Source organism: Elephas maximus, chromosome 2 (genome assembly GCF_024166365.1).
Source record: "Elephas maximus indicus isolate mEleMax1 chromosome 2, mEleMax1 primary haplotype, whole genome shotgun sequence".
NCBI lineage: Eukaryota > Metazoa > Chordata > Mammalia > Proboscidea > Elephantidae > Elephas > Elephas maximus.
In genome coordinates, this window is record NC_064820.1 from 12271774 (window position 1) to 12295830 (window position 24057).

General features: G+C 51.6%; 1 protein-coding gene across 1 annotated transcript in view; it reads left to right on the plus strand.

Annotated features, from left to right (window-relative positions):
• SLC6A3 (solute carrier family 6 member 3) overlaps positions 1-24057 on the plus strand; it is a 59726-nt gene that overhangs the window by 32316 nt on the left and 3353 nt on the right. Inside the window, exons 7-14 of the mRNA XM_049861034.1 lie at positions 891-994; positions 4557-4681; positions 10163-10275; positions 11686-11814; positions 12449-12548; positions 15549-15649; positions 20182-20349; positions 22284-22355. Of these exons, the coding sequence (XP_049716991.1) occupies positions 891-994; positions 4557-4681; positions 10163-10275; positions 11686-11814; positions 12449-12548; positions 15549-15649; positions 20182-20349; positions 22284-22355 (912 nt within the window). The remainder of the gene's footprint in view (positions 1-890; positions 995-4556; positions 4682-10162; positions 10276-11685; positions 11815-12448; positions 12549-15548; positions 15650-20181; positions 20350-22283; positions 22356-24057) is intronic.

Here is a 24057-nt window from a genome sequence, read left to right on the forward strand (position 1 = left end):
AACAACAACACAACAGGTAGGTAGGTAGATAGATGATGGATGGATGGGTGGGTGGGTGGATGGATGGATGGATGGGTGGATGGATGGATTCAAAGTGGTCGGGATGCCATGTGTACTAAGCTCAGCAAGTATGACCTCCATGTCATGGCTATGTTTCTATGTATTGTGCTGTCTATTGTTTTAAATGCTGTGGGAAAATACAAGCCAGACATTAGTGAGCATATGTCTAGTCAACGTCTCACCATTAAACAGCATTTTAGTGAATTAACACTGTTGCAAGGGTTAGAGCCATATTAGCTCTTCAGCTGATGTGTGGAATAACTATTGGTATGCCAAGGGAAAATTGCAACTAACATGCAAAGAAAGCCACCTCTTTTCACGAAGCTTCTTCAGTCTAGTGGCACAGGAAATGGCCACTCCCTGAGATCACCTGCCACCAACCACGCTGTGAATGCCATTTGCTTGTTGGTGATATTGAGTTTAAACTCGTGCCATTTTCATAAAAACAGATCCCATGGAGACACAGTTGTGGTCCATAGAGCCCAGGGCATCTTCACTGCAAACAGCAATCCCAGGAGTGGGGATGTGGACGTGCAGGCAGCATTGATGGGCACAATTACCTGTGCACACTCTGGCTTTCACCTTTGGGTTGAATGTGTTTCCCTCAATTATCTTTAATTGCCTCCCTCTCTCCTTGTCTTTCTCTCCCCCTCCCTGTCTCTCTGTCCTCCCCTCCATCTCTCTCCTTCCCTCCCTCCCTCTCTCCTTGCTATCTCTTTCCTTCCTTGTCTTCTTCCCCCCCTCCATCCCTCCTTCTCTGCCTCTCTGTCTCCCCTGCCTCCCCCCCCCCCGCCCATGTCTCTCTCTCTCTCTCTCTGGCTCTGCTGCAGGTTTGGATAGATGCTGCCACCCAGATATGCTTCTCTCTGGGCGTTGGGTTTGGGGTGCTGATTGCCTTCTCCAGTTACAATAAATTCACCAACAACTGCTATAGGTAAGCCCTGCATCCCCACCACAGCCTGGGAGCCTCTGTACGATTGAGGGAGTTCTCGCTGATGGGGGGCCCTGGGCTCCCAGGTTCTGCATGATCAAGGGATGATGTTCGGGGAAGTTCATTGACATTTGGAAATAATGTGCCCTTGGATGAAGAAAGGAGGAAATAAACAATGCTTATAAAGCCACTAAGCCAAAATGCCTTTTTAGATGGAAATTAAATTGTGGAAGCTACAGGAGAAATTCTGATCCTCACTTTAAGGAAGGTATTGAAACGTGAAGATGTTTACTGCCTTCTATGAGGAGTCTTCCTAGATTTGATGCGCAACCAAGGACTACTCCTAAAGAGCATAGCCACCAGCCCACTCTGTAGGAGTGTCCCATCTCTCCCCTCCACCTCTGTCCCCCACCAGACCCCACCTAGCCTCTCTCCTACCTGAGCTCAGGGTCAGGCTTCACCCCAAAGATTTCCCCCGCAGAGAACCGGCCAGCTTGAAGAGCAGTCTTCTACCCTCTGCCTGTGTAGACCAGCTCCCAAGGACTGTGCAGAGGAGCCCAGGTGGCCCCTGGGCCCCAGGGGCCCCCAGCTCAGGGATGGGAGCCTCAGCATGAGAGGGGGGCCCTCAGTCGGTGACCACCCACAGCCACATGCTGGACCCCAGATCTTTCTAAAAATAGAAACAGAATTTAATCTGGGGACCTGCTTTCTTTGACATTTAAGAGCTTGTTTGCTTTCTTTTATATCATGTGGGAAAAATGCAGTAAAAATACACAGGTTGTGTGCTCTGCAAAATGGTTGGACAGGCTGCTCCTGGGAGGCCCATAGAGGGTTCTTGCTGGAAGGCAAGTCCCCAGACAGCCACACCAGCCCCCACTGTGCTCACCTGGGGCAGGCACTCTGAGAAGGACACGAACCATGCAGCCATGTGGTGCTCCAGCAGGAGGCCCTGGTCTGTGGCTGAATCCCGCCCTCTCTGCCCTCCCCTTACTTTCCTCCAGCCCCCTGATTTCTCACCATTTAGAGTGGGGTCCCCAAACCAGCAGCACCCTCCTCCCTGCTCCTAGGAATTGCAGAGACTAGGAACCCAGTGCACTGGCCCAGTTAGAATCTGCATTTTAACAAGGTCCCCACAGCTGAAGGAGCCCTGCCTAGAAGCTCCCCTTCACCATGGAGTGTAGGTGGGCTGTGGAGTGTGGGTGGGCTGTGAAGGGTGGGTGGGCCATGGAGCATGGGTAGGTGGGCCATGGAGTGTGGGTGGGTGGGCTGTGAAGGGTGGGTGGGTGGGCTGTGAAAGGAGGATGGGTGGGCTGTGAAGTGTGGGTGGGCTGTGGAGTGTGGGTGGGCCTGTGGAGCAGGGATGGAGCCCTTATTGTGTGTGGGGGGAACCGTGGTAGGGCTGGCAGCTTGCCTGTGGTAGTCTCCTCTGCCCACCCTGGGCCCCATGGGGCTGCTGGGGACTGTACCAGCTTCAGCACTGAGAGTCATGCCTCTCAGGAGCCCCCCACTCCCAGGCAAACCAGGGCAGTTGTTCACCCTCAGAATCCTTGGTGCCAGGGCTGGAGGTTCATGGCTGATGGTCAGGGAGCAATGCCTAGGAGCTGCAGCAGCTCTGCCAGGAGGCCAAGGTGGGAGGGGCCTTTCTGCTGTGAGGGAAATGTGTCCCACACAGCAGTAAGGACAGGCCCTGCAGTGAGGACAGGCTGTGCAGTGGGGATAGGCTAAACAGAGAAGATAGACCCTGCAGTGAGGACAGGCAGTGCAGTGAGGACAGGCTGAGCAGAGGGGACAGGCTGTGCAGAGGAGAAAGACACTGCAGTGAGGACAGGCAGTGCAGTAAGGACAGGCTGTGTAGAGGGGACAGTCTGAGCAGAGAGGAGAGGCTGTGCAGAGGGGACAGGCTGTGTAGAGGGGACAGGCTGTGCAGAGGGGACAGACTGTGCAGAGGGGACAGGCTGTGTAGAGGGGACAGACTGCAGAGGGGACAGGCTGTGCAGAGGGGACAGGCTGTGCAGAGGGGACAGTCTGAGCAGAGGGGACAGGCTGTGCAGAGGGGACAGGCTGTGCAGTGAGGACAGGCTGTGCAGAGGGGACAGTCTGAGCAGAGGGGACAGGCTGTGCAGAGGGGACAGGCTGTGCAGTGAGGACAGGCTGTGCAGAGGGGACAGTCTGAGCAGAGGGGACAGGCTGTGCAGAGGGGACAGGCTGTGCAGTGAGGACAGGCTGTGCAGAGGGGACAGGCTGTGCAGAGGAGACAGGCTGTGCAGAGGGCACAGGCTATGCAGTGAGGACAGGCTGTGCAGTGAGAACAGGCTGAACAAAGGGGACAGGCTGTGCAGTGAGGACAGGCTGTGCAGTGAGGACTGGCTGTGCAGAGGGGACAGGCTGTGCAGTGAGGATAGGCTGTGCAGCAAGGACAGGCTGTGCAGTGAGGACAGGCTGAACAAAGGGGACAGGCTGTGCAGTGGGGACAGGTTGTGCAGTGGGGACAGGCTGTGCAGTGAGGACAGGCTGAACAAAGGGGACAGGCTTTGCAGAGGGGACAGGCTGTGCAGAGGGCACAGGCTGTGCAGTGAGGACAGGCTGTGTAGTGAGGACCGGCTGTGCAGTGAGGACAGGCCCTGCAGTGAGGACAGGCTGTGCAGTGAGGACAGGCTGAGCAGTGCGGACAGTCCCTGCAGAGAGGACAGGCTGTGTAGTGAGGACAGGCTGAGCAGAGGGGACAGGCTGTGCAGTGAGGACAGGCCCTGCAGAGAGGACAGGCTGTGTAGTGAGGACAGGCTGAGCAGAGGGGACAGGCTGTGCAGTGAGGACAGGCCCTGCAGAGAGGACAGGCTGTGCAGTGAGGACAGGCCCTGCAGAGAGGACAGGCTGTGCAGTGAGGACAGTCCCTGCAGAGAGGACAGGCTGTGTAGTGAGGACAGGCTGAGCAGAGGGGACAGGCTGTGCAGTGAGGACAGGCCCTGCAGAGAGGACAGGCTGTGCAGTGAGGACAGGCCCTGCAGAGAGGACAGGCTGTGTAGTGAGGACAGGCTGAGCAGAGGGGACAGACTGTGCAGTGAGGACAGGCCCTGCAGAGGGGACAGGCTGTGCAGTGAGGACAGTCCCTGCAGAGAGGACAGGCTGTGTAGTGAGGACAGGCTGAGCAGAGGGGACAGGCTGTGCAGTGAGGACAGGCCCTGCAGAGAGGACAGGCTGTGCAGTGAGGACAGGCCCTGCAGAGAGGACAGGCTGTGTAGTGAGGACAGGCTGAGCAGAGGGGACAGACTGTGCAGTGAGGACAGGCCCTGCAGTGAGGACAGGCTGTGCAGTGAGGACAGGCCCTGCAGTGAGGACAGGCTGAGCAGTGAGGACAGGCTGTGCAGAGGGGACAGGCTCTGCCCCTGCAGAAAAGGCCTTAAGACGCGGCTCCCTAAATTGCAGGGCTGTTCGTGCTCCTCCTGGTAACCCGGCCCCGCAGCCCCGTCACCCGCACCAGACACAGCAGATTAAGAATAATGACTTAGAAATTGCGGCTGTTCCCTAGGCCCGTCCTCTGCCCAGGATGGCTTGTTTTGTTTTTCAGAGACGCAATCATCACCACGTCCATCAACTCCCTGACAAGCTTCTTCTCAGGCTTCGTCATCTTCTCCTTCCTGGGGTACATGGCCCAGAAGCACAGTGTGCCCATTGGGGATGTGGCCAAGGATGGTGAGTGCCTGTGCTGTCATTTCACCCTGCTCTGTGTGGCCCTGGCCATGGTGCTCTCAGTGAAGTGTCTTCACTTCAAAATGGGAGGGAAATGCGGACGGAGTTAAGAACCAAAAAACTAAAGCAGTTGCCGTTGAGTTGATTTGGACTCATGGCAACTCCATGTGTGTCAGAGAGCTGTGCTCCACAGGGTTTTCAGTGGCTGATTTCTCACAAGGAGAGCCCGAGGCCTTTCTCCCAAGGCTCTCTTCTGAGTAGACTCTAACTCCCAACGTTTCTGTTAGCATCCTAGTGCGTTAACCTTTCGCATCACCCAGGGGCTGCAAAAGGAGTTAAGTAGTGCTCGTAAGACAGAGTGGGTGGTGCAAACAGTTAAGCACAAGGCTGCTAACCGAAAGGTTGGGGGTTCGAGAACACCCAGAGACAATTAGGGAAGAAAGACCAGGCAATCTGCTTCCAAAAACTCAGCCATTGAAAACCCTATGGAGCTCAGTTCTGCTCTGACACGCATCGGGTCTTCACAAGTTGGAATCAACTCATTGGCAACTTTTAAAAAAAAATAAGACACAGTTATTTGATCTACTGCAACCATAGCATGTGTTGGAGGTGCAGCAAACTGATGGTCTGAAGGACAGAATGTTAGAAACAACCGAGTTCGCCTTCCCCAACCTTCTCCAGGCCCCTGCCCCTGCTCCTTTTCATTCGGGTGTGTTGGGTCCACGCAGCCAATGGACATGGAGTACATTGAGGCCAAATGTGCTGGATGGCACTATCACATAGCACCAGGACACTTGTCCCCCAGCCACGCCCTCCTTTCAGAAGCCACGTTGGCCTACAGGACGAGGGTCTGTTTCTTCAGGTGCTATTGTTCTGATCTTTGGAGTGGATGCTGCCACTCTGGCTCTTTTTTATGCCATGGTGGTGGGGGGGCAGCGGACATGCGGCTCCGGGTGGCAGATGGCAGAACTGACCCATTTAAGCAATATATGACTGCAGGCTCAGAAAGCAAGAGGTCTGGACTTCACCATGTTTTACCAAAAAGAAGTTGGGTTGCATTGGTAAGGAACAATTAACCTGCTCCAAAGCTTGATTCTGGAGACCAGGACATACTTAGATGGGACCTGGATACTAAGTAGAGAAACCTGAGAAGTCTCTGGCACACAGAGGCAATGGAGACCCCAACCTACCCACCAGCGTGTGCTGCGGGTGTGTCTGCACACGGGGAAGCCGGTGGCCCCAGAAGCAGAGAGGGGAAGAGGACATGGGCAGGTGCAGGTAACACAGGTAGGAGGCATCAGCCCCAGGAGAAAGTGTTCCAGGCAGGAGTGAGCCAGGAAGCTGGGCACAGATGCAGGGGTAGGCCAAGGGAGGTGATCAGACCTCCTGGACATTGGAGGCATCTGCTTGGTTCTAGCACATGGGATGGAAGGTCATGGCATAGGCAGGCTTAAGTTGTGTCCAGAGTTTCTGAAGCTTGCTGGGCGTCCTGGCCGCCTGCAGCACCCCTCACCTGCCTTCTGGATTGTTCTGACAGTGAGCAATACAGAGACTGGAGACTGTCCCCAGGGCTCAGGGGTGGGCTGTCTGCCCAGATACGAAAGCCTTGGCTTCCTCTGGGCACTGTTCTCCTGCTGGGCTGGAGATAATCGCTGCTCTCAAGCCCAGCAAGGCCCCATCCAGGGCAGAGTGTTACTACTGCCTGGTCTCTTCCCGGGTCTTCTCTGTGCTCACGGATCCAGCTGCAGATCCAGGGAGTAAGACCCGGAGAGCAGTGGGTAACATCACCTGTCCCCTGAGCACTGAGCTGGGGGGTTGCCTTCATTATACATTTGATTCTTAGAGATACCCTGAGATGAGCCAGAGAAAGCCGAGGTCTGGTGCTAAAGTTCAGGTGTTGTGTTTCCCAAGTCCATATCCTTTCTCCTTGGAAAAAAAAAAATCCAATAAAGGCAGGAGAAAGGAAGCATAATGCCAATAAATACCGAGCAGTGAAATTTACTCACGGTTGCATTTATGCATTTTCTCGTTCTTTTTGCCCTTTATTATGATAACCAGTAATAGCTTGCAGAATCCCGATTAGCCCGACAGTAAAGCTTAATGTCTTCTATGCATTTCTGTGACAAGCAAAGTAAATGTCATTTATAGCTCTAATTCTCAAGAAAACGGCGAAATGTTAACGTAGTATAGAAATGAAAGGTGAGGATGTTGACAGTATGCTCAGCTAAGCTCACGACTATCTTCCCAGGTCCATGGCTTATGGCATTTAGACTTTAGAGCATCTGCCCCCACCCCCACGTTGGATCACGGGCTTGGGAATCTGGCGGAGAATGCCAGCCCACCTCTGCTGCTTGGCTGATAACTGTTGTTAGCTGCTGCCATGTCGAGCCCCAACTCATGGCGACCCCAGGCACAATGGAACACTGACTGTTGTGATCCATAGGATTCTCGTTGGCAGATTTTCGCAAGTAGATTGCCAGGCCTTTCTTCCTAGTCTGTCTTAGTCTGGAAGCTCTGCCAAAACCTGTTCAGCATCCCAGCAACGCACAAGTCTCCACTGACAGACGGGTGGTGCTGCACTTGAGATGCATTGGTGGGTCTCAAACCCGGGTCTCCAGCATGGAAGGTGAGAATTCTGCCTCTGAACCAACACTGCCCCCCTGGCTGACAATGGGACCCTGTGAAAGGGCCCTGGGAGTGGCTCCTGGCTCTGGTTCTTGATCAGTGCTTTAAGGCGATCAGTAACTGCCCCGTTCTTTTGGGGTGCTGCCAGACGTGTGTCCTGGTGCAGATTACATTACTTCTCTGTGAAGGAAGATTTAGGAGCCCATGCTACTGAGTTACGTAAGCCTGTCTTTCCAAATGAATCATGCAAATGGTTGAAATTTTTTTTACTTTGGGATCATTTGAGTCCAGAGTTCATTGATTCTTGGTTGAGTCTGCAGGGCACCACTCCCACCTCCTCCCACACTCACGCCCTTACCTGCTCGAGCGGCTCCCCACGGGCACCACTTGGTAGAGACTCTTTGGCCTTCACCAGTGCTGCCCCTCAGCCTGGGCACCCTCTGCGTGTTGGAATAACCGCTTAGCTGATTTAGCTTGTATTATGTCAGCCTCCACTTAGGCCCTTCTGGCTTCAGATCCTATATCAGTCAGGGTGGGAGGGTTAGGCTGCAGCGATGAACAGTCCCCAAACCTGAGAAATATAAAGTGTACTTCTTTATAACCCAATTTTGTGCGTGTGTGGTTCCTATGCACTCCACCCACACGTATTAAAGCTCTGCCAAAGCATGAAGGGGGCAGGGGTGGTTCGGTGGTGTTTCTCACCCTCCAGGTGGAAGACCTGGGTCTGATTCCCGGCCAGTGAGCCTCACCTGTCGGTGTCAGCGGAGGCTTGGGTGTTGCTTTCATGATCAGCAGGTTTCAGTGGAGCTTACAGACTAAGACTGACTAAGAAGAAAGGCCTGGCAATCTGCTTCCAAAAACCAGTTAGGGAAAACCCTGTGGATCACAGGGGTCCGATCCACAACTGATCATGGGGACGGCATAGACCAGCAGTGTTTTGTTCCGCTGTGTATGGGGTTTGCCACGAGCTGGGGGCTGACTTGACGCTAGCTGACAGTAACAACAAAAAACACATAAAAGACTTGAATCAAAGGGGGAACAAGTCATGATAGCAGAAGACTTGACTTGCTGAGGTAAACATTGAAATTTAAGTGTAAGTTCATTATTATTATAAACTATATCCCGTTAAAATTTTGCAGGGATATTTATTAACCAAACGCAACTATTTTGAAAACATAATGGTCCACCAAAGTTTATTTCCACCCTTGGCAGCAAGCCCGCTGAGAATGGGTGGGGTGTTCTCTTTGATGGAGCCCCTCTTGGTGTGGGCTTCCAGGAAGACCCCCGCAGCAGGGGCAGTGATCTGAGTGAGTCACACACATACCTGTAGGGCAAGTTGATGCCCCTCATGTCCGCGTGGATTGGCCAGAGGGAGTCCACGGCCATACGTAAACTCAAAGCAGGTGGAGAAGCCCAGTTATCTCCTGTGCCTGAAGGGTGGAGGTCAGGACTGGCTGAAGAACCACAGACACCTGCTCCGAGCCCCGCTGGGGCAGGTGCTGGCTGCCCCACTCCCGGTGCATGCTCTGCTTCCTGCCTTGAGTTAGAAAGGCTGGCTCACCTTTGATCTCTCCCCCTAGACTCCACAGCCCTTCCCCTACACCACTGCTGGCCCAGGCCTTCCCCCCGACCCCCGCTGCCCCAGGCTTTTCCCCCCACCCCCACTGGCCTAGCCCTTTCCCCCCACTCCTGGTGGCCCAGGCCTTCCCCCCAACCCCCACCAGCCTGAAGGCCCACTTGTCCCTCCACCAGGAATTCTGCTCTTAGGAATTTATCAGAGGTGACCAGAGGAGTGTGCTCACGTGTGAACAGATGTGTACACGGCCTTTAAGATAAACACGCTGGAAAACATTTAGTTATTCTTGTTGTTGGGTGCTGTCAAGTCTGTTTCAACTCATAGTGACCCCATGTACAGAGTAGAACTGCCCCATAGGGTTTCCTAGGCTGTAAGCTTTACAGGAGCACATCACCAAATCTTTGTCCCGTGGATCCACTGGGTGGGTTTGAACTGCCAACCTTTTGGTTAGCAGCCAAACACTTAACCGTTGCACAACATAAACCCAAAACCCATTGCCATCGAGTCCATTCCGACTCCTAGCAACCCTATAGGACAGAGTAGAACTGCCCTACGGGGTTTCCAAGAAGCACCTGGTGGATTCGAACTGCCAACCTTTTGGTTAGCAACCGTGGCTTTTAAACTATGCCACCAGGGTTTCCCTGCACCACATAGCACCTCTGTGTTCATTATGTGTTTTAAAAAAATTAATGCCTAATATAATTCACTGGCACCAAAAATATTTATGGTATCGCTTTGCTAAGTGCAAGATGAAGACCATCAAATTGTGTGTGTGTATGTGTGTGTGTGTATGTGTGTTTAGAGATGGAATAGGGACAGAGAGAGAGAGACAGAGCTATCATGTGCACAGGGAAATGAACCAAAAAAATGTCAGCAAACCGTAACAGATAAGCAGGGGCAAAACCACCCTGGAAGGCCCCCTGCCTTCTTTTTTCCACTTCCTTCTTTTGATTTTGCTCCCCCCTTTTTCTCTCCCAGCAGCCCCATAGCCCATCACAGACCAGAGTAGTTCAGAGGAACGAGGTTGCCGGGGCTGGTGGTGACAGTTGGGAGTCCTTCGAGTGGTCCTCGGTTTCTCTTTTCTACAGCCCTGGGCCAAGTGTCTGCCAAATTTATTGGGGGAACTGGGGGCACTCTCCTGGAGAAAAGGAGAGACAGAGACAGGAAAGATGCTGGACCAGTCCCACGGGAGGCATTTGGAAGGGGTGCTGCTGGCCTTTGAGGCGGGGTCCAGTCAGTGGGAGGGGAGCAGCTGGGGCAGCGGAGTGGCATTGTGATTCCAGGGCCCGGACTGATCTTCATCATCTACCCTGAAGCCATTGCCACGCTGCCCCTGTCCTCCGCCTGGGCCGTGGTGTTCTTCATCATGCTGCTCACCTTGGGCATCGACAGCGCCGTGAGTACATGCCTGCGGGCCCCCCAAGTCCACTCCTCGGGGGACACTGCCCTTGAGAGACCAGACGTGCCCACTGATACTCCTTGAATGTCCCCGGGGTTACTCAACACTGCCATCATGAAGCCCACCCTTCCTGTTGGCCCAGAGCCCCTGGTGGGACTGTGCAAGACCCATGGATATTCCAGAAACCTGTTTCCTGGGGCTGGGAAGACTGGTACAACTGACCCTTCCCTTCCATCTTCCCACTCTTGGGCATCAAAGTGTCCTCTGTGCTGAGCCACCTGCAAATTCTAAACACACACCGAAGGGCGCAGCAGCAAGGCTCCAAACAGAATAATGGGGTGGTGGGGCTACAGAGTGGAAAAAGCAAGCCCCTTTGAGCCCCTTAGCTTCCTTTCCCATGAGGAACAGGTGTGTCCTGGGGGCAGGGCTACAGAAAGCCCTCAGCTGAGCACTGACCACTGGGTGCTTTGTGTATACCCCTGGGTTTACCCTGCAGTCCGGAGGCAGCAGGCTAGCCCTTGCTCAGCCCCGGGCCTCCAGGAGTTTCAGTTTCTCTGCTCCTTCTTGTATCACTGTCCAGGGACCAACAGCTAAGACCACTGTGTTGCACACTGTTGGCTGTGGGCTTCTTGTTCACCCACCCCAGGGTGTTTGCTGACCCTGATGGGCTCCAGGCTCACTTCCTAGAAAGACAGCAAATCATGATTCCATTTCCCTGTGAATGTTGGGGGATTCCCACGTGTTTGCTGGGAAACCTTCCCTGGGTTGTTGCCTTTTATCTTCAGCTTCCAGCCACAATCTGGCTTGGCCCCTGGCCCGTGGGGTAGACCACAGGCCTCTGGGGTTCCCTGGACAGCATGTCTGGTGAGATGAGCCCGCCACCTGGAAGAGGTGAATTCCATGAACAGCACTTACTGGAGAAAGCAGCTTGTTTGACACAGCAGTGCAGAGAGGCCATTTCTCAAGTGTCGGGGCTCCTAGGGTGATATTACGTTATGATAATATTTGGGAGTCAATAAGGCTTGTCAGGGAGAACACAGCCAATGACCAGGCCAGGTTCGCCCTAGGAAGCAAAATAAAGCGGTTTGTGGGAGAGACATTTTGCTTAGAAAAACCCGGCAGCGCTGAGCCTCTGTGACCTGCTCACCCTTCCGTGGGCCACAGTGGTGGTAGATCTTATTATTTCAGCCATGAGACCTTCTGCCAGACCAGTTATTTCAAAGTAAATCACCATCAACAGCAGGGCATCCACCCAGGGTCCTCTCTCTCCCACAGCCACATCACGAGTCCTGCACTTCCCCGATTCCGTGCCCATTCCCAGACCTAAGTCCGTGGGATGACTGGGCCTGGGGCACAGTGCAATGCCACCCCACCCTGGCGCACTCTGTGCTCTGTATGTCACTGCAGATGGGCGGCATGGAGTCGGTCATCACCGGACTCACCGATGAGTTCCAGCTGCTGCATAGGCACCGTGAGCTCTTCACCCTCTTCATCGTCCTGGCTACCTTCCTCCTCTCCCTCTTCTGCGTCACCAACGTATGTAAAATTGCCAACTGTCTTGGGTGCGTGGGGAGCTTTGTGAAGGTAAAATCTTCATCAGCACTCAGCACTAGTTGATGCTATTGGGTATGGTTGATACTGTCAGGTCCAAAAAAACCACAGCATTTCTACAAAGCTGCCTCTCCTAAAAAAGCCAGTGAATTTTAAGAATATGTAGGGTAACGGTAAGAATGTCTACATCTTGGTCTCTGAGTTTCTTTAGCACCTGGACAGCTCCCTCAGAAAGGCACTTGGCTGAAGTGGCCTCCCTGATGGGTTTGTGGAGCTGGAGGGCAAAGGAAGGGTGGCCATAGGGGCTGGGGTGGCCGGGGTCAACTTCCCTCCCAAGGGAGGCACTGTTAAGTGTGGCGTTTGTTTGGTCCCATCTCTAACCACACTGGAGACTCAAGGAAAGGATCAGAGAGGTGGTTTTTTTTTTTTCTTTCATTTTTGCGTAGTGGAGATGTCCATAAGAACCTGCAAGAGTGCTGTTAGTGACATAAATAAACATAAAATAGAGTCCCTCTGTAAGGCAAATCCAAGCCCTAGTTTACCTCGTAGGAAAAGCCTTCTCATGGTGGGGATGCTGCCAGGTGGGCACCAAGTTCAGGAGGCTCTCTCTTTCTTCCAGGGAGGCATCTACGTCTTCACACTGCTGGATCACTTCGCAGCTGGCACATCCATCCTCTTTGGGGTGCTCATCGAAGCCATCGGGGTGGCCTGGTTCTATGGTAAGGACAGAGCCTGGGCCCGGGGGCTGGAGTGCATACACGGGGGAAGACCCAGTGCTCTGCTGTGTTGGTAGCCAACTGAGCCTGCATCCCCTTGCTTTGTCACCATGTTACATTCTTTCTGGTTTGAAAACAAAAGTTTATGTTGTGGCTGCTCCAGCATCACAAAGGAGGGGAGGATTGGCAGTTATCTGGCTCCGCTGGATCAATGAAGACAGTTAGCCTGGACAGCAGCCAAAAACCCATCCTGTAGTCGTAGTCGCTCAATGTGGTTAATTGATGGTGTGATGTCAATATCCTAATTAATTCTTGAGAAAGTGTGGTTAGTTGGGACATTGGGACCCTTAGAACTGGTGGTAGAGGTAGAGGGGCGTCTTAGTCTCTTACACAGATACATCAGCAGGTGGCTTGAAAGAGCAGGGATTTATTGTCTCACAGTTTTGGAGGCCAGAAGTCCAAATTAGGATGCTGGGTCTAGGGGAGGGTCCTTCCTTGTCAGTAGCCATGGTAGTTCCTTGGCACTCCTTGATGTTCCTCGGAGTCTGTCCTCCCCATGTGTGTCTTTGCATCTACTTTGTTCTTTTTGTAAGACACCTCTCAGAACCGATTTGGTTTAGGACCCACCCTACTCTGGTGTGACCTCATTAACATAACAAAAGAAAACCCCTCTTTCCAAACAGGGTCACATTCACAGACACGGGGGTTAGGACTTCCACATAACCTTTGGGGGGCACATATCAATCCATAACAAGGAGTTTCCACATTTGGACAACCAGGAGTCCCTGCTGACGAGGGCTAAGATGGTGTTAGGCGCTTCCCTATTAGAGAAGCAGCTGAGACTGGCCCCTATGGGTGAGCACCATGAATAAACGCTGCCTGCTTTAATGGAGCGACAGGTGTTCCCAAAGTTGTGGCTTCTCGTGCTACTGCTCATGGGCTTTCATTGCTGAGAGGACTCCAAACCCCTCCAAGCCCTGCCCCTCATTCATTCATCATGACTGTATGCCCTCAGAGGTCAGGGACCAATCAGCTGTCAGAGCTCCCCCTGCTGGCGCACTGCCGCTTCTGGGCTGCCCAGCCCTGGGGATGCTGACCACCGTCTCCTGGGGCGGCTGAGGGTAGTTCAACCAGCAACAGAACGCCTACATTGGATGCAGGTTAGTCCTCTCTCAGCCAGTTGTCCTGACCTGGGCAAGTGGTCACACCTCACTTTCTCTCTGTTTTCTGTAGAATGGGTGTATGCTGCCAACTCAGTCTTCCTTGCCAGGTCTGTGTAAAGTGTGTGTTTCTCTATAAATGCATATGCATCGTGTCTGGTCAAGAGCTAACAGCCTTGGTGCTGCAGGACCCCAAAATTCAGGAGACTCCCAGAGTCACTTACATACAAGGGTCACATTCCCCGCCTCAGAGCTTTGGAAATTATAACCTAAAAACACCACTGTGGCTTTGCAAGGCTTAACCTGACACGTAGGTCATATTCCAAGGAAATGGGAAAAGGGAAAAAGCAAACTCTTTCATTGGTACCTGGGATTAGTGCTTTGTCAACTTAAATTGTAATCTTACCACCCCACTGCCTCCCAAAAAGAACTCACAAAGAAAGAAAAAGCTCCTCAAACACATCTCCCTGCCACGAGTTCTGTGCTTTGCAAGGCTGGAGAGAAGCAGCCCTGCCCGTCAGCCACGTAATATCACATCTGCATTTCTGCCAGAGCCTCAGAGGACAGAAATCTATTTTATGTCTCCAAACCACGATTTGTAACCCTCCAACCTAAATGAAGGAGTCCTGGGTGGCACCAACGGTTAAACACTAGGCTGCTAACTGAAAGGTCGGTGGTTCGAGTCCACTCAGGGGCACGTTGGAAGAAAGTCCTGGCAACCTACTTCCAAAAATTCAGCCCTTAAAAACTCTTTTGGCGCACAGTTCTACTCTGACACGCGTGGGTTCAAAACAAGTTGGGGTCGACTCAATGGCAATTGGTTTGGTTTGGGGTTTAAACCTAAATGAAACAAAATCTGTGTTTCTAGTAAGATTGCGTCAGAATACACCAGGATTTCAGTGCACCTGAGAGTCCCTTTGGGTCTTAGCGCTCTTGACCCCAGTACCACTGCTGCCTCCAGGGAGATGGAGTCCAGAGGGGAGCAAGGCAGCTCCCGTGGATACTGCCCTCTTTTCTGGCCTTTGGGATCGCTCCTTCTCCGTTCCTTTGTCTCTGATGCATCTCTCTGCTTCTGCCTCAAGTTCTTACAGTAGAGATTGGGGTGTGAAGAGGGAATTCTGAATGAAGACTTCTTTCTGATGTGTCCCCCACGTGTGACACCCCAAAGACTTACCAAAAGACACGCAGACCAGCACAGGTGTCCCCATTCAGAGGGCGTGCCCAGATTTCAGGCAGGAGAAACCACTTCTAGCATCTCTTGTCAGCACTATAGGGTCGCTATGAGTCGGAATCGACTCGATGGCAATGGGTTTTAAGGGAGTTAGAAGATACCACTGGGAGAAACATGCATCTTCCTAAGGTGAACCACTGGTAGAAGAAATACCAATTCATTACTTTCCTAGAAATGGCCTTTCTTAACAAATAAGGATCATGGAGGGGAGCTGGGACACAGGAGGGATGTGGAGGTGACAAAGGGTGAAGGGGGGCAAAGGGTATTGCTGGTGCCCCACCACCTGGTGGCAGTTCGGCTGTGGCTCTCAGACAGGCAGGCCCCCCTTGGTGGCCATTGGAGATGAGGAGGGCATGCCACCAGCACAGCCTCAGGCCTGGGCCTACCCACAGAGGACTCCTGTGGGGCCCCTCGGGCAGCTCTAGGCCACTGTGTGAGCTGGAGTGGAGTCTGGCCCCTCTGGAGAAGGCTGGGAGGCAGCTTGCAGCCCGAGCTTGGAGTCCTTAGGGGTGGGACCTCAGGGGGCAGCGAGGACCCCAGCAGGTGCCGGAGCTGCAGGGAGGTGGCGTGGCCATCCTCACTGTGCTGTGTCTGCTGCTGATTTCTCCCCAGGCGTCGGGCAGTTCAGCGATGACATCAAGCAGATGATCGGACGGCGGCCCGGCCTGTACTGGCGTCTGTGCTGGAAGTTCGTCAGCCCCTGCTTCCTCCTGGTAAGGGATGGAGGGTGGCCACATGGCCCTTCTCCTCTGCCTTCTGCCCCCTCTCTGGCATCTGCCCTGTGGCCCAGCTGCAGCTGCACTTGAGTTTTCAGGTGATGACGTGAATGTGCCCGAGGTGCAGGGGGGGCGCTAGACCCTGCTTGGAGATAAGGGGCACTAGACTGGAATTGGTGAGAGTCTTGGACTCAGCCTAGGATGGTGTGCCTGGTCCCTGAAATCATCTTTGGTCTCCTCTGAAGGTGTTTCTCCACCTTTTCTCTCTATTACCCGTTGCCATGGAGTCGACTCCGACTCATGGTGACCCCCTGTGTGTCAGAGAAGAGCTATGATCCACGGGATTCTCAGTGGATAATTTTTGGGGAGTAGATCACTAGGACATTCTGCCAAGGCACTTCTAGGTGGACTCAAACCACCAACCTTTCGGTTAGCAGCCAAGTGTGTTAACCGTTTGCACCAGAGAATAACTTCCATTCAAGTCTCAAAGGGCCCTACAACCCGATTTCAGTTTCGCTGCACCCACTGTGTTGAGGAAGTCGCCCAAGACGAGTGGTCCCATCAACCTACCTCTGCCTTTAGAATCGAGATGGAAAAAAAATTTTTTTTTTTTTTTTTTAAGATGGAAACCCTGGAGGCATAGTAGTTAAGAGTTCGGCTACTAACCAAAAGGTCAGCAGTTGGAATCCACCAAGTGCTCCTTGGAAGCCCTATGGGGCAGTTCTACTCTGTCCTACAGGGTCTCTATGAGTCGGAATTGACGTGGTGGCAGTCGGTTTTAAGGAAGGGCAGCAAGTACTCGAAGCCCAAGGACAGAATTGTGGCTTAGACTCTGTCACAGCTCACTGCCCTTAGGTGTCCTTCCTCAGACAGTGACGCCTCTGTTGTTGTTGTGCCATCAAGTCAATTCTGACTCCTAGAAACCCTACAGGACAGAGTAGAACTGCCCCATAGGGTTTCCTAGGCTGTAATCTTTACGGAACAGATCGCCAGGGCTTTTCTCTCATGGAGCCACTGAGTGGGTTCAAACCACTAATCTTTTGGTTAGCAGCTGAGCGTTTTAACCACTGTGCAACCAGGACTCCCAGTCATTGCTAACACATTCAATAGTTACCTGTCTTTTATTGCTTGGGCTGGGGACTGGCAAACTACCCCCCACAGGCAAAACCTGCTGACAGTTTGTTTTTGTAAATAAAGTTTTATTGGGACACAGCCATGCCCGTTCATTTACATATTATCTGTGGCTGCTTCCTGACTACAACAACAGAGTCAAGTAGTTGAGAGTGAGACTCAATGACTCACAAAGCTGAAATTGCTCAGCCCAGTCCAGGCAGGTAACCTTAGACAGGTAACCTCCAGGTGTGAGCAGAAAGCCCCATGAGCTAGTTACAAAGAAAAGCATCTCCCTGACCCCTGGCTCTTTTCCCGCCCTGGCCAGCCTAGTGGTCAGGAGGTGCATGCCTGGAACTGGGGGGGTAGCTCGGGCCAGACCCCCATCATAGACCAACTGAAGGGCTAGTCCCAGGGACCAGCAGGGGTTCCACATCTGGGAAGACCCCCCCCCATCTACACATGGTGGCTGGAATAACCCAGTAGGTGTATGTGGAAGGATTCCGAACACCTGAGTTCACAGTGGAGTCCCTGGGTAGTGCAGACGGTTAACATGCTTGGCTGCTAACCAGAAGGTTGGTGGTTTGAGTCCACCTGGAGGCACCTTGGAAGAAAGGACGGGCAATCTGCTTCCAAAAAATGAGCCATCAGAAACTGTATGGGGCACATTTCTACTCTGACACACATGGGGTCGCCATGAGTCAGATCGACTTGATGGCCACTGGCTTGTTTTTATTTTTGAGTTCATGGCAGGTGCCTGGGATGTAGGAAAGAAGTGAGAGATGGCGCTTCTGTCCTGGAGGAGCTTGAAACGACATTAGAGAACCTACCTGGCATCTTGGTAGAGAGTAACAACAGCCTCATTCTGCACTCAATAAGAATTGCAAGTCCAGTCAACTGTGCTTCTGAGATGGGTACTCAGCACAGCCCCACTTGAAGGCTCTTGCACTTGATGGTATAACCCTTAAATAGAACACAGATTACCCTGGTGGTCAGCAAGAAAAGCTGGGGGAAGCCCTCCTAGGAAACCCACCACAGTGTTTACCTCTTCGTTTTCCCATTCGGTGTAGCATATCCTTGCTCAATTATTCAACCTTGATTTTCATGTGGGCCGTCGTGCATCAGGGAGTCTGCTCCCCTATTGGTGCACACCCCCCTTCTTAACACTCAAGGAACTGACCTTTGACCTTAGGAGATAAAGCTCCACCAATGATCAGACTAAATCTTTTGAACTTTATACAGAAAACATGCTTTCTAAGCTTTTAGGCAAAACTCACCAACTATACTAAACAATCCGCCCTAATGGTGCGGTGGTTAAGAGCTTGGCTGCTAACCAAAAGGTCAGTGGTTCAAATCCACCAACAGCTCCTTGGAAACCCTATGGGGCCGTTCTACTCTGTTGTATAGGGTCACTAGGAATCAGAATCGACAGCAACAGGTATGGTTATATACAACAACACTTTATTTTGCCAACTAGACAGAAACTTGGTAGTCTTGTTGCTTTATATCATTGTATGTTTAATTTAGAATCTGCTTCCCAGCAAGTCATAATGATTTTGACAGAAAAAACAATTTCCGTATCATCATATGTTGTTAAGTTATTGTATAGTCACCTGTTCTTTAACACATGTTAACATCTGTCTTGGAAGAAGTACAACCAGAGTGCTCCTTAGACACGAGGATGGCGAGACTTCATCTCACTCATTTTGAACCTGTTGTCAGGAGGGACCAGTCCCTGGAGAAAGACATCATGCTTGGTCAAGTAGAGAGTCAGCTTAAAAGAGGAAGACCCTCAATGAGATGGATTGGCACAGTGGCTGCAACAGTGGGCTCAAGCATAGCAACAATTGTGAGGATGGCACAGGACGGGGCAGTGTTTCCTTATGCTGTACATAGGATCTCTATGAGTTGGAACTGACTCGACGGCACCTAACGACGACAATCACAACAACATCTGGTTGTATGAAGAATGGTACAGGATTCTACTTTTATACGATTTCATTAGCAGGCGCATAATACAACCTTTCCAAGAAAGAAATAATACTGATCCAAAGTCAACTTACATGTTAGCACGTGGCCCTTGTTGTAGGCACTGTTCTTCCTAAGAAATGTGGTGGCTAATAAGAAGTGATACAAAATAAGAAAACATATCGTAGCAATACCAACATGTCATTCATCCCAAACTTATATATCTAGGAAAATGTAGCTCTCTGAAGTAGAGACGAAACTACCTGAGCGGCCAAGACTGAAGTTCCCAGTCTGCGGCCCTCACAGGCGTGCGCTTCACTCAGAATAATAGCCCACAGGCCCTTGCTCTGGTTACATTTTGTCACAGTATTAACCACTTCTGCTACTTGGTGCCAAACCTAGAGTTGACTTGAAGCAACAGAGTAAGAGGTTGTCCAGACTGGTGCAAGATACGTGTGTCCAAATAGCCTTTCTCAGCTTGAGTGTTTGAACACTAGCTTTTGTGAAATTGAGAATTGACAATGAGTAAGAATTTGCATTTTAAGCTACATCGTAAATCGTATCTGATAGAACTGCCTGCGTTTCCTTGGGAAGGACCCATCCCTTTCAGGTACACAGCACACACTTAGGTATACAATACATGTTTGTTGAATGAATGAGCTGCCTCAAGAGAACCCTCCGGAGAATGGGAACTGGTCCCAGCCCCAAGCCCACTTTTGCGGCAGTTTGCAGCAGTTTACCATCACGGTGGTGGTTCCAAGATAAGATCTGTGAGTTTATCAGGCTTGTTTCCAGAATAAGTAGAGAGTCTTCTGAACCCCCGCTGCCCCAAGGTGGTCTCACATGGAGTTACAATTGTGTGTTCAAACTGGGGGTCATGAAATCAGTGTGCTGAGGTTTTAGAATGGAATGGAATAGGGCAGGATAAATCATGCCTCAGGAAGACAGTGTTTCTGGGAATACTTATTTCACATAAAGATAGAAGGAGGTTGGAGTGTGGTTCTCTATAGAAAAGGTACTTCTTATTGGGGGCCATGCCCAAGCATTCACAAGCCTCCTAACAGCAGTGCCTCGGGTGCAGTCCCATTGGCTGAGGTGGTTACAGGGGTAACTTCTAGATAAGTGCGTATGCTTGAGCTTGCCTGCACCACAGGTCTTACGGAGGACATTTAGGAGAATTATCAGTCATCAAACATGACCTGAAAGGACCTGCATGCCATAATGAGTACTGTCCCAGCACAACCACTCCAGGCTTTCAGGCCAGCTGCTCCCCCCTCCACACAAGCGGAACAGGACCGTCGCTGGCATTTGCCTCATGTTGGCAGGGCCTGGCTCTCAGAGGTGTGGCTGAGTGACCCTCTACCATGAAATCTTGCTTGATTTTCCACCTTCCTCCTAGAGGCCTGCCAGCCAAGAGGTGAGGCATTGACATCTGTGTCCCTTGGTTTCAGTTTGTGGTTGTGGTGAGCATCGTGACCTTCAGGCCTCCACACTATGGAGCCTACATCTTCCCTGACTGGGCCAATGTGCTGGGCTGGGTCATCGCCACATCCTCCATGTCCATGGTGCCTATCTACGCCACCTACAAGTTCTACAGCTTGCCCGGGTCCTTCCGAGAGGTGGGTATTGGAATGGAGGCTCCTCCACTCTGGCCTTTTTCCCAGTTGTGAGGTCACTCAGCAAGGTCCAGGTGGGCCTGCACATCTCTGGTTTCTGCTCCTGCTCTGACCAGGGGGAGGAAGGCTGGATATGTGGCCTTGGTGGAGAGACGAGACAGAGGCTGACTGGTGTGTGCTGGTGAGAAGGACCTCAAACTGCGTGCATGCATGTGTGTCCGTGTGTGTGTGTGTGTGTGCTTGTGTTTCTGTGTGTCCATGTATCTGTGGGTGTCTGTGTGTGTGTGTGTGTGTGTGTCTGTGCTTTTGTCTGTGTGCACGTTCATGTCTATGTCCATGTGTCTGTGTTTATGCTTGCGTGTCCATGTGCTCTGTGCATGTCAGTATGTGTGTCTGTGTATCCGGGTCTATATCCATGTGTCTGTGTCCACATGTCTATGCCTGTGTGTGTGTCTGTGCATGTACCTGTGTATGTCTGTGTGTGTGTCTGTGTCTATGCTTGTGTGTCTGTGTGTTCTGTGCTTGTGTCTACGTGTGTCTATGTGTGTCTGCCCATGCTTATGTGTGTGTTCGTGTCTGTGTGTGTGAATGTATGTGTTTCTGCTTGTGTGCACAAGTGTGTGCTAATGAAGGGGAAAAGGACAGCCTGTCTGATGGTGGAGGTGAAATCAGACCACCATTCACACCCGTGGGCCACCAGAGGAAGCCAGGGACTGTCCCCCCTCCCCTTCCCTTGAACCATGAGGGCACCCTGGGGCCTCAGAGCACAGCACTTCCCTTTTCTCTGCCTCAGTTTTGTCACCTATAAAGGAGGGGGCAGTGAAACAGTGCAAAGGTCCCACCTTTGACCATGGCTGTACTGTGATCTCCTGGAAGATGAAAGGAAGCCTGGCTCTCCTTGCAGGGACCCTGCCCATGCAAGGGCCTACAGTTAGGGACTCATGGGAACAGCTCTGTGCTCTCATTCCACAGTCTTTCTTGGAAAGAAAGCCTTGTGACTCCACCCCACCTGGATCCAAGGATCCACCTCAGGGCTAAATGGTGACCCTGGTCTCAGACACAGTGGCGGGTGTCCCACACCTGAGTGACTGGCCCCCTCCATCTTGAGTCCAATGAGACCAGGCCTGCAGTGGACCACATGGCCTCCCACTGTGGGCCGCCCCTCCTCAGCCCCTACTCCCTGACTGTCGCTGATCCTTGAGGACCTTCCACAGGGGACCAAGAGCAGCCAGGCAGTGCCTGGGGGAGCTGACCCTCTGGGTCTCTAGGTCTGACTCGGGAGGAAGGGGTCTGGTTAGCTTGGGAGCCTGGAGGAAGAAGGCCGCAGCCCAGCTGCTTGAAGAGCTGATGTCCTAGCTTCTTGAACAGCCCAGATCTGACAATGGAGAAACTCAGATCTCAGTAGCTGACACAGAGAACCACAGAGACCATCAAGGATGGGGCAGCAGCTACAAATCCCTGGGAGCCCAGGACACCTGGCAGGTGCGAAGGAAGCTGACCCTCAGAGGGTCCAAGAGAAGGGCCCCTGGGAGTGAGAAAGGCTGAGATGCCTGCCTGCTTTTGGAGGCCGTAAGGATGAACACCACCTCTGGCTCTTCAACCAGGCTGCACAGTCGGCCATGGATTAATGTGGCACAAAGCAAGCACCTCCTTGCATATGTGAGTTCTGAGTGTACACACCTGGGCTTGGAGGTGCTGGGGATGTGGGCTTGTGGGTCACAAGAACCCACCACACACTGATTTAGCACGGAATCTGCCTCCAAGGTGGTTCCTGTTTCAAGTTGAGGCTTGATCAGTGGATCTTCTGCCTTGTTCTGGAGATTAAGGAGACCAGAGGGGACCATCAACTCAGGAAACTGACCATGTGACAGATGGAAGGGAGCCTGTCTCCCTTGGTGAGGATGTGCTGGGACTGATGGTCTTGTGTTTTCTTGCAGAAACTGGCTTACGCCATCACACCCGAGAAGGAGCATGAGCTGATAGTCAGAGGGGAAGTCCGCCAGTTCACGGTAAGTGCCACCAGTGCTCTTGGGCCCCTCCAGCAGAGGATCCAGAATGACCTGCCCTTTTGTTCAGCACTGGACTTCAAGCTTTAAGAGAAAGTTCTCTGTCCAAATGAGCACTCCCCTACCCCAACCCACCTCTGCCTAAAACCGTGCCGTTACATGGTCTTTGAGTCGCTGTGCCCCTGGCCCTGGAGGACTAAGAGAAGGACATCCAGTAGTCCCAGTGGATGTTGGTGTCCTAAAAATCCAGCCGCTCGCTCTAAGTAAGGAAGTTTCATCGAGCTGTGAAAGAGATGTGCTAAAAGAGAGGCATCAAGAGCACCCACCCAGGTCCAATTCCCGCAAACCAGCTGTGTGACTGTGGCCAAGTTACTGAGCCTCTCTGTGCTTCAGGGACCTCTTTTGTGTACAGACACTAACATAGAGTTAAAATGTGCCAAATGTTTACTCTGGGCTCTCAAAACTGTTGTTAGTCACTGTTGAGTCCATTCCAACTCATGGCAATCCCGTGTGTACAGAGTAGAACTCTTCCATAGGGTTTTCATGGATGTGACCTTTCAGAAGCAGATCACCAGGCTTTTCTTCCAAAGCACCTCTGGGTGGGTTCAAATTGCCAACCTTTTAGTTAGCGGTCAAGTGCTTAACCATTTGTACCATTCAGGAACTCATTTGAAACCATGAGCTATTATTTTTCTGTCCCTGCTCTATGGTAGACAGGAGCAGTAAGGCAAGGGTTGAGAAGCTGCAATTTTTTATGAGACTCAACCATTTCTGATCCCCTCCCCACACTTGCATTTCATTTCTTTGTTCTTCCTTCCCAGTCCAGGTTCTGGTTGCAAATTGGTCTGATCCCATAGCCCCAGCTTCCCTCTTTCCTCACTCCCTTGGACCCCTTTTTCTCTGCCTTCAAATTTACTCACCTGATCTAAACACAAGAAAAACATCCAGGCCTGGGCACCTTGGTTCTTGACCTTCTCTACTTGGGTGTCCTCTGCCTTCCCCACTAGCCTCCTGCCCAGTCAGAGCCTCTCTCTTCAGAGTGTTCCTCACACAGGGTTTAACTCTTTGCATGGTATTTTATGGTCTTTTCAAATAACGAAGTTGACTTTACTGGAGATACTCTACTGTAGCTTTGCTGTCTACCCCATTAATTTCAACTCTTGTGTTTATTATTTCTTCCTTCCACTCTCTTTGGAAACCCTGGTGGTATAGTTGTTAACTGCTAACCAAAAGGTCAGCAGTTCAGATTCACCAGGTGCTCCTTGGAAACTCTATGGGGCAGTTCTATTCTGTCCTATAGAGTTGTTATGAGCTGGAATCGACTTGATGACAATGGTTTGTTTGTTTTTTTTCCTACTTTCTTTGGGCTTACTCAGCTATATTTTTCTAACTCCTTAATTTGGGCCTTTAATCATTAGTTTTCAACATTCTTTTCTGATAGAACCATTTTAAGGCTATGAATCTGCCTCAAAATACCCCATTGGCTGCATTTCACAATTTTTAACATATTTTGTTTATTATTTAGTTCTAAGTATATTTTAATTTCCACTAAGATTTTTTTTCAACCTGTAAGTTGTTTAGAAGTCTTTTTTTTTAATTCTCAAATATATGGAGATGTTTTATCTTTTTATTAATTTCTAAATAAATTGCATTGTGCTCAGGCGTGGTAATACCTAGTCTTTGAAAGGATTGAGACTTCTCTGTG